Source organism: Chinchilla lanigera, unplaced genomic scaffold (genome assembly GCF_000276665.1).
Source record: "Chinchilla lanigera isolate Chin_1 unplaced genomic scaffold, ChiLan1.0 scaffold00030, whole genome shotgun sequence".
Lineage (NCBI taxonomy): Eukaryota > Metazoa > Chordata > Mammalia > Rodentia > Chinchillidae > Chinchilla > Chinchilla lanigera.
In genome coordinates this window covers 4,602,023-4,612,338 of record NW_004955431.1, presented here as the reverse complement: position 1 = coordinate 4,612,338, position 10,316 = coordinate 4,602,023, and the positions used below count along the sequence as shown (strand labels likewise).

Sequence of the window (10,316 nt, the reverse complement as noted above, 5' to 3'; positions counted from 1 at the left end):
ATATATATATATTTGTTTTTCCTTTCCTTCTTTTTTCCTTTCCCACATACCAGTTTCTCTTTCCTTTTGAACAGTTTCTTTCCATTTTACAATATCTATTGTGCATTTTGGATCTTATTTACTCTTTCAGCTTCTCACACTAGTGAGACAATACGATGTTTGCACATGTGTGTCTGGTTTATTTCACTTTTGAGTATGGTGTTGAGTTGCCTCCATTTACCTATAAAAGTCCCCAGTTTGTCCTTCTTTATGGTTGAGTAGTACTCTATTGCATAAAAATAATGTATCTTTTTTATCCGTTCCTTGGTTGATGGGAGTTTGGGTTGTTTCCAAGATTTAGCAATTACAAATTGTGTTACTATAAACATGGGTGCACATATATCACTGTAGTACAATGTTTTATTCTTCTGGGAAAATACCCAGAAGGGAAATAGCTGGATCAATGGAACGTCCAATCCTAGTTTTTTGAGGAGTCTCCACACTGATTTCCACAGTGGTTGCACCAGTCTACACTCCCACCGACAGTGGAGAAGGGTTCCTTTTCCCCCACAGCCCAGCCAGCTTTTGTTATTGGTTGATTTCTTGATGATAGCCATTTTTTCCAGGGTAAGATGGAATCTCAGCATTGTTTTAATTTTCATCTCTCGAATGACCAGTGATGCTGAACATTTTTCATTATGTTTATTTGCTGTTTGTATTCCTTCATCTGAGAAGTGTGTATTCATCTCAGATGCCCATTTTTGGATTGGATCTTTACATTTGGGAGGTCTGAATTTTTTGAGTTCTTTATATGTTCTCGATCATAATCCTTTGTTCTAGGAACAGCTGGCAAACATTTTTTTTCCCACACTGGGTTGTCTCTTCATTCTGTTAGTGGTTCCTCTTACTGTGCAAGAGCTTTTCCATATGATGAGATCCCAGTTGTTGATTCTTTATGATAGTTCCAGTGTGATCGGGCTTTTATTCATAAAGTCTTTGCCTACACCAATATCTTTAGAAGTTTTACCTATTCTATCTTCCAGCAGATTTAATGTTTGTGTTTTAATGTTTACATCTTTGACCCATTTCAAATTCACTTGAGTGAATGGTGAAAGATATGGGCCCAATTTTGATCATCAGCATGTGGACAGCCAGTTTTCCAGCACCATTTATTAAAGAGGCTGTCTTTCTTCCAATGAATGTATTTGGCATCTTTGTCAAAGATGAGGTGGCTGAAGTTGTTTCAGCATCTAATCTGTTCCACTGATCTTTGGGTCTGTTTTTTTTTGGCCAGTGCCATGCTGTTTTTATCACCCTACCTTTAAAGTATAACTTCAAGTCAGGGATTGTGATATCCCTTGCCTTGCCTTTTGTTGCCCAAAATTGCCTTTGCTATTCTAGGTCTCTGCTGATTCCAAATGACCGTTAGACTGTTTTCTCTAATTCTGTGAGATCTGCTGTTGGAATTTTGATCAGAATTGCATTAATCTGTATAACAGTTTTGGAAGTATGGCCACATTCACAATACTGGTTCTTCTTACCCAAGAGCAAGGAATGTCTTTCCGTTCTCTGATATCCTCTTCAGTCTCCTTTTTCACAGTACTGTACTTTTCAATGTAGAGATCTTTTACATCCTTTGTTGGACTTACTCCTAGGTATCTCATTTTTTTGGATGCTATTGTGAAAGGTGTTGCTTCCCTAATTTCTCCCTCAGTGAGTTTGTCATTCATGTGCAGGAAGTCTGTTGATTGTTGAGTGCTGACTGTATACATATATGCTACTGAATCTGCTTAATAACTCTAGCAGTTTTTTAGTGGAGTTTTTGGGGTCTTCTAGGTAGAGTATCACGTCATCTGCAAATAATGATAATTTAACTTCTTCCTTTCCTATCCTTATTTCTTTTATTTCCTTCTTTTGTCTAATTGCTCTGGCTGAAGTTTCCAGGACTATGTTGAATAACAGTGGAGACAGTGGACCTCTTTGTCCTGTTCCTGATTTTAGAGCAAAAGCTTTCAGTTTTTGTCCTTTAGTATGATGTTGGCTGTTGGTTTGTCATAGATAGCTTTGATCAGATTGAGATAAAGACCATCTATTCCAATTTTCTGTAGGGTTTTCATCATGAATGGATGTTAAACTTTGTCAAAAGCTTTTTCTGCATGTATTGAGATGATCATATGATTTTGTCCTTGGTTTTGTTGATATGGTGCATTATATTTATTGACTTATGCATGTTGAACCATCCCTGCATCCCTGGGATGAATCCCACTTGAGCATGGTATATAATATTTTTAATGATTTGCTGCATTCTGTTGGTATCTTATTGAGAATTCTTGCATCTATGTTCATTAGGGAGATTAGCCTGTAGTTCTCTTTCTTAGTTGGGTCCTTCTCTGGTGTTGGTATCAGGGTAATAATGCTTGCTTCCAGGCCTGAATTTGAGAGTATTGCTTCCCTTTCAATTTCATTAAAGAGTTTGAGAAGTAGTTGTGTTAGATCTTCTCTAAATTTCTTTTTTTTTTTTGTCTTTTTGAGACAGAGTCTCACTATGCAGTTCAGGATGGCCTTGAGTTCTCTTTGTAGCCCACGCTGGTCTCAAACTCTCAACGAATCCTCCTGCTTCAGCCTCCCAAGTGCTGGGATTACAGGTGTGCATCACCACGCCCAGCTAAATTTCTTGTTGAATTCAGCCGCGAATCTGTTAGGGCCTGGGCTTTTCTTTGTTGATAGGTGTTTCATTACATCTTTGATTTCACTGATTAATATTTGTTTATTTAGGATTTTTATATCTTTTTGGTTCAGTTTTGGTAATTCAATATGTATCTAGGAATTGTCAATTTCTCCTGCATTTTCTATCTTATTAGAATACAAGTTTTCAAAGTAGGTGTAGGTGATCTTCTGGATTTCTGCAAGGTTTGTTGTGATTTCACCCTTTTCATTCCCAATTGTGTGGATTTGAGTCTTATCTCCTAATTCTTATAAGGGGACGAATGGCTTTCAGAAAAAGAAATCTGTTTTTCTCTTCCAAAGGAATTAAAAGGGGAGGAGAAGGTCTCTGATATGCAGAATGTGAAGATCGTGGAGCAGAGTGAGAAAGCAGAATGCAGTCTCCATTTTAACTAGGCAACTGAAAACTACACAAGGATGTCTTCAGTGTATAACTGCACCAGTTTTAACAAAAAACAATCTTAATATTTATAACTGAGAATAGACTTAGGGAACAGATATGGTATTGCTGTAGAAAATGTGTACACAATCGTCTTCTCTGCACTACCGTTCCCCTGTGATCTGAATACTGACATATAAATTTTTACTTCAACAAATAACTTAAAGAGATGGACAGGTGCATATCTCAGAGTAAAGCACAAGGATGCTCTCCACAGCAGTGAGGATGAGCAGCAGCCTGTTCAAATCATCATTATCCAGAGGCATGAGGGGGATACTTTCCATTTCTCTTCCTATTAATTGAACCTAGTATTACTCAACAAAGGTCTGCAATCCTGAGTCCCCAGACACAATCTCTTTTCTCTATTGTGGATCTCCCTAACTTCAAGAGCCTGCACCTGTCCAGACTTTAGAATCATTTAAGTGTGTAGGTCTTTGAAATAGTCTTTAAATGTTTCTTTTGAGCAGCGCTCAAGCCAGGCTTTCATACTTTGTTCTTTCATTTATGTTATTAGAAGGATCAAGACAAAAAAGTCTTCTCATTACTGAGAAGAGGAAGTCACTTCAGAAATAATCATATTCATTTTGATCTTTTAGTATAAATATAATTTTTTTTGCATTTCATTAACTTTTACTTGGTGCAACTGCCAGTTCCTTTGCATAAGGAACTGGTAGTCATTAGATGAAGAAGAAAAATTTTCTTGCATTTCAAAGGGGATTATAGAGTAAATGCTAGTGCTCTGTTTACTGAACAATAAAGCAGCATTATTTAGTTTCTTCAAAAGGAAGTCTGGAAATGATGTGGTTCCCATGAATGGGTATCTCCAGGTGACCCTTCTGACTGGAGCAATGTGCCTGGCTTCGGTTTGGGCCAGTTATCAGGAATGTGCCAAGTTCTCATTTCATCTCATCATACTGGAATTAAAATTGGGGAAATTGGAGCCCAAACCAACAAAAACTGAAACTTTACTTGTGATTCCTATAACCATGGTCAGCATCTCTTGAGGAAATGCTCCCCAATTGTCTATCAGTTTTCTCTCTTCAAGTAGCCAAACATGAAAACTAGGACGCTCGACACAGGCTTTTCAGAATAACAAAGCCCCACACACCCGCAACTAACTTACCTGTTAATTAGAGAATGCCTGCATTGGAAAGCATCATCTGACAAGGGCAGGTTTAGAATATACTTTACTTGCCAGGGTGAATTTTTAATTCTAGAGTATAATGCTATCTCTAACGAGTCCAGGACATCCCAGGACCTTTCAGAGATGGTCAGAGAAGAAAGGGGGCCGGTAGTGCCAAGGTACGAGTGGTGGAAGGCCAGCACTGGAAGACTGGGCCAGTCTTCTGTATTTAAGATGTATTCACTCACCTTTCCTAGCTGAGTGAATCCACAAGCTCTACAGGCATCTTTCTCTTTCAAATCTTTATAAGGGCATCACTTTCCAAGGGACAACAGAATTTCAATATTGTATGCCAGCAGGGAGAGCAGCAGGGAAAGGGCAAAAGGCAGGGAAAGGGAATAGAGGGGAGGGGACAGATGTCTTCTCTACGGAATGTCACTAAGCTTTACAATTTTTAAACGTGGGCTTTCCTGGAGTTCCTTTGTAGGACTGAAAAGCACAGGTTAAAAACTTACAAGAGTGAGGGACCAGAGTCAGGAATCTTTAATAACAAGTTCCCTAGGTTAGGAGCTTGTATGACACCTCCAGGAGCCATGGGTGGTCGGGGGGACAGACTTGGTACCTAGAAGAACTAGACACATATTTGCTAAGGCGCGGTGCCACGACAACAGGATGTAAAGTACTGCTGGGAGAAGCCTTTCTGCCTCCTCTTTTGTTGGATGGAATATGTGCAGACCTTGACCGGGTTTGGGATGGACAGGGCCACTAATCTTTTTTGGACCATTGCTCAGCAACAGGTAGGAGGCTTTCCAGTACAACTAATTGACTTGCTTTGTCCTTCCGACAGACAGACAGACGGACAGACAGACAGCCCAAGTACCTGCAGAAGGATCTTGTTGCCGTCGTGGTCCTCTGTCTGCCAGCGCCCCTCACTGATGGGGCTACAGGGGTTGGGCAGGAGAGGCACCAGCTCCCCAATGTCCTTCACTCGGAACTCCAGCACGGAGGAGTCGGTGGGCACCGGGCTCTGATCACATGGCAGTCTTTTCAGGGAGAACTGGATGTCCACATCCAGATTGGAGAAAATGGGAAAGATGCAGAAGTCCGCTTTCCTCTGACTGGGGCTCCGGCGCAGGATCAGCTCGTAGAACCGAAGGCTGTCTGCATAGCTGTCGTGGCGACAGTAGATGGTGAAGCGCACGATCTCCTTGCCGTAGTGCACAGGCCGGATGGCCCACAGCGGGGTCCCGGGGGCCAGGGTGAAGAAGTCCTGGCTGCAGGGCAGGTAGGGCAGGAACCGGCCGTGCACGCGCTCTGTGTGGTGGTGGCGCCAGGGCGGGCGCTGCAGCGTGCGGTGCAGCTGGAGGATCTGCTCCTCCCCGTACTCCTCCTGCAGGAACAGCACCACGGCCAGCGCCGGCTGTGCGCCTTTGGGGGTCTTCCGCCGCCTGCGGCCCACTCGCCTCTCCGACACGCGGAACAGCGGAAGGTCAGGGTGGATCCAAGCCAAGACCTTGTCGATAGCCTCCTGCAGCGGCTGGGCCTGGCCTGGGTCTGCGATGATGTGGATGCTCACCAGGAAAGGGTCTTGGGCCTCTTCTAGGGAAAGCTCACCTGTGGGCACAGAAAGAACAATAAACGAATTGAATGAATGGATAGATAAAATGGTGATTATTTCATGAAGTGACCAGTGATGCCATGCACTTGGCAGGAAGCAAGCAAAGTTCTAACTGGACTTAATCCATGACCTATGATTTTCTGGCCTCAGGTTTACATATAAAAACTACTATGGTTGCATCAAACATCCAGAGAAGAGAGGGCAATTGCCAGAACCGGTTCCCAAGCTGCACGGTGTTAGGAAAACATTGGCTCTGCATTTCATCAGGTTGAGTGCACTGTTTATTAGACAACAGAACGTCCAGCCTCTACTTTGGAAGGGATAACAGGCCAATGAGAGAAGATGCCGTGGTAACACCGGCAGGCCACTTAGTGTTGCCTAAAATGAACAGTGCCTTACCCCGTTAAAGTTCCCAACACTACGGCACCCTCTGGTTTGCTTATCTCACTGGTTTATTTGCCCATTCATTGAAGAGACATGCAGGGACTCCCTCGGGGGCTACGTGGAGAGCAGGGACACGTGCTTGCCTCTGGGAGCTCATGCTAACTCACAAGTGAGGCTGTCATGCCCACAGCTTCTCCCTGTCGGGAAGACGGAGGCTGGCTGAGATTGTTGCTGAGATACAGGGAAGAACAGCCCAAGACAAGTGCCATGTTCTTAGTGCCTGCTGCAGCTTACCGGGACAGAGGGTATGAGTGGGGAAGCACAGTGAGGCCATGACTGCCAGATCAGGCTGGGTGAGTCCCCCCGAAGCTCACAGATCCTGAATGGGCCGGGCACCCTCCCCGTGTTCTCTGGCAGGCAGAACATCTGGGAGCACCTAATGCCAAGTGTGAAGCTGGCTGTTTGACTTGGCAACATCGTCTCATGGGCTGACGCAGTTGGCTGGCCACAGTGGCCTATCTCAAAAGATGCTCTGTTTGCCTTTATCTAAATTCTATGGTGAATCTAATGGAACCAAGACATCTTTAGGCCAAGTGTGACAGGGGAGACAATACTGGATTCTTTCACCATCTAGACTTTTCTTTCCATGTGTGCCCCACAATGTTCACTAGAAGTGTTAGGTCTACAATGATCAGTGCACAATAATTTCTGAGAAGAGTGATGTCCTTTTAGGAACCATAACCTCTGTCAGTTCCCCAAATAAAAGGTGTTTTCTTGTGTAGGTAAACAAGACATTTCCTGTGGGCCCATGAATCCATTTTACCATGTGCACCTACACTAGCATGGCTTTAGTTTGTTAGACCAAAATTTATTTGAACCAGTCAGGGTGGCACACACCTGTAATCCCAGCACTCCTTGAGGCTGAGGCAGGAGGACTGCAAGTTTGAGCTCAGCCTGGGCAACTCAGTGACTTAGTGAGAGCCTGTCTCAAAATAAAAAGTTAAAAAAAAATGCTGGGGATGTAGTTCACTGCAAAGGCCCTGAGTTCAATCCCCAGTAATACAAAAACAAGAATAATAAACAAACAAAAACTTGTCTGAATTTTCACCCCAATCCACACAGCTGGATATTATTGACTTCCTTCTCATTCACTCTTTCCTTCAGCAGTCAATACATACAAGGTACTAGGGAGATAAGAAGCTGGCGCCACTGAGGACTAGGGAGTCTGTTTACATAGACTTTAGCATGAACAGTGTTCTTTGCAGCATACATGAACTGTACAAAGAAAGGTAGCAGCATTTTAACCATAAGCCACGGGGAGGATTTCCTGAAACACAGCTATAAAAAATTAAAATTTAATCTGCTACATGTCTATGAGGGCTGCAACACAAAGCATCTTGGGGTGGAGGTTCGGTTCTAAAGTTACCATGAGGTGAGGATTGCCATAGGCAGTATTACCACTGAAAGTCCCCTCAATTTCCAGCAAAGCACCAGATGGCACTGACCTGCAACAAGACAACCCAACCAGATGTGCAAATGCCGCTTTGTCTGGACACCATATGAAACAGCCAGCTGCTGCAAGGGCGGGCACAACGGAATAGTGTGCTTCTTGATAGACACTAAAGCTCCACCCCACAAACCAAACCTTCATTGTATAAGAGGCTTTCAGGAGTTGAAAGGCTGTGGATCTTAAGGATGACTAACGTGGTCCCAGTTCTCTTGCAGTCATGGAGTACAATGACAGGTAGAGTTAGTCCGACTGTCTGTTCTGTCTCCTTCCCTCCCTCTGGCTGAGCATGTTTTCCTGAATTTGTGAGAGTTAAATATGAGCACAATGCAATTTGGGTTTACTACCATGTAACAAAGGAAGGAATAACTCTGTCTCTAGTGCTTCTGAGAAGGTTTTCTGGAGGAGGTACCAGATGAACTGGGTCTCGATGGGTAAATATCTCACTTAGAATAACCTCAAATGTGGGAGGGATTGCTGCAGCAGGAGAGGGAGACTATTTATGAAGGCACAGAACCGTGCAAAAACAAGCACATTTGGAAGGGGGTGATGAATGATTCTGAAACATGGCAACAGATGCAACTGGAAAAAAAATGAAACCAAGGATTTGAGCTCAATTTCATAGGTGATGAAAGGTTTTCATGCAGGAATGTCAGCCTCAAGTCAGGAGGAGGTTGACTACAGGAAAGGAGGAATTAGAGGATTAGTGAAGAGTTAAGGCAAGGGATAACAAGGACTTGGTATAGTTTGCATTACGGGCCTTGGTTTTTTTGTCCTACTCTATGTACTTGCTCTCTGTGAAATGACTCTGTAGTTCTTCCCACTGGATGTGTGATGCTTAGTCAGTAGAAAGTGAGCTGGACGTGTGTTCTGGCTTGCCTCCTCATGCTTGTGACATTTCTATGAGAACAGGCTTGAGCTATCCCACTGGCCTGGGGAAGAGGGTGAGATATATGGAGTAGAGCTAGCTTAGCTGAGTCCATGCTAGATCAAACAAAGGCATATGGTAAGACTAACCCAGTTGTGACTGGGTCTAGATTAACTGATCCAAGACACATGGGAAGTAACAAATAACTGTTGTTTCAAGCAATGAGTCTGGGTTGTTACACAGCAATACCTACAGATGCATATAGAATCAGTGGATAAAGAGAAGATGCACTGAATTAACAGGTTATTTACAAGGCACACATACACCAACAGGTGTGAGGCAGAGGCTGTAAAAAATTAATGTACCTTGATGTTTCTGGCTTGAGTAACTGGTCCTATGTTATGTTTTACACGTAGAAAACAAAGGCAGAAAGGCAGGTTTTGTGGGGTGCAGAAGAAGAGAAGGAGTTCTACTTTGGTCACTTGGTTTGAAATGTGTGGATAACTTTCAAAAGGGATGTCATTTTGGCAACTGGACCCTTGTGTTGCTGAGGTGATGGGCTGAATTTAAAGACTGATCTGTTATATTTTGTTACTTAGCTTTAACTTTCTGTGACTTGACTGTCAACCACAATTGGCTTGAGAGACACAGTGACACACACCTCTGGGTGTGTGTAGGTGGGTTGCAGATGGTATGACCTTGAGGAGTAGATCTGATCTCTGACCCTTACTCTCTGGTGCTCTTTCTTTTTCTCTGCTTCTTGGTTGCCATGAAGTGAGCCAGGAAACCATGGACTGGAACCTCTGAAACCATGCGCTCCATAAACTATTTCCTCCTTTAAGTTATACATGTCAGGTGGTTCGTCCCACCAATGAGAAGGCTGAATTACACGTCTTTAGACCATATTCTTGCTCTTTGGCAGTTATCTGATATGTACGTGCCCCATATTGATTTGAATCCTGAAAACTCATCATGACGATTTAGAGAGCAATCAGAACTCAGGAATCACTCTGGCCCTTTTCTTTACTGGTTCTTTCTGCCCACCTGGCTTCTGTTTCACTGAGCATTAACACCATCATCAGCAGACGTGCAACTGAAGAAAAGGAAAGATACAAGTCCGTGGAATTATCATCAGTCAGTAACTCCAGTAAAGATGATGCTACCATCACTAAAATGCAGATTTCCCTCTTCTACAGTGTCTGGAACTCGTAACAGTGACATGTTAGCTAACATCCTTTCTCAGAGTTCTTCATTTATGAGCATTTAATCCTTTTAAAAACCCCAGAAGGAATGCTACTCTTGTCCTCATTTCAGACAGCAGGAAACTGAGGCACAGAGAGGCAAAGCCATCTGCAAAGGCACACAGAGCAAGCGGCTCAGCACTCACTGCAGCACTGAGGTCTGTGCACCGCTGCTCGTCGTCTCTCTGCTGAACCCGTTCCACAGAAGGAGAGTCAGCTGCCACCCTCCCGCATCTCTTTGAGTACCACCTTGCCCCTCTCTGTGGCTCTCCTGCCTCCTTCTGCTGGCTGACTTCTGGCCACCACCAATAGCTCGTATTTAAATCTCTTTCCTCTGGCCCTGGTCTCTGAGGAAGAACACTCCAGATGCTACCTCCCTGCTAACACACGCGCAGGTCCTTACACCTCTGCACTGCCCCAAGGGTGATTCAAA

The 10,316-nt window shown here is 43.6% G+C and overlaps 1 protein-coding gene across 1 annotated transcript in view; it reads right to left on the bottom strand.

Annotated features, from left to right (window-relative positions):
• Fam124a (family with sequence similarity 124A) overlaps nucleotides 1-10,316 on the bottom strand; it is a gene marked incomplete at its 5' end in the record, with an annotated part of 48,050 nt that overhangs the window by 21,229 nt on the left and 16,505 nt on the right. Inside the window, 1 exon segment of the mRNA XM_005387893.2 lies at nucleotides 5,146-5,879. Coding sequence (XP_005387950.2) covers nucleotides 5,146-5,879 — 734 coding nt within the window.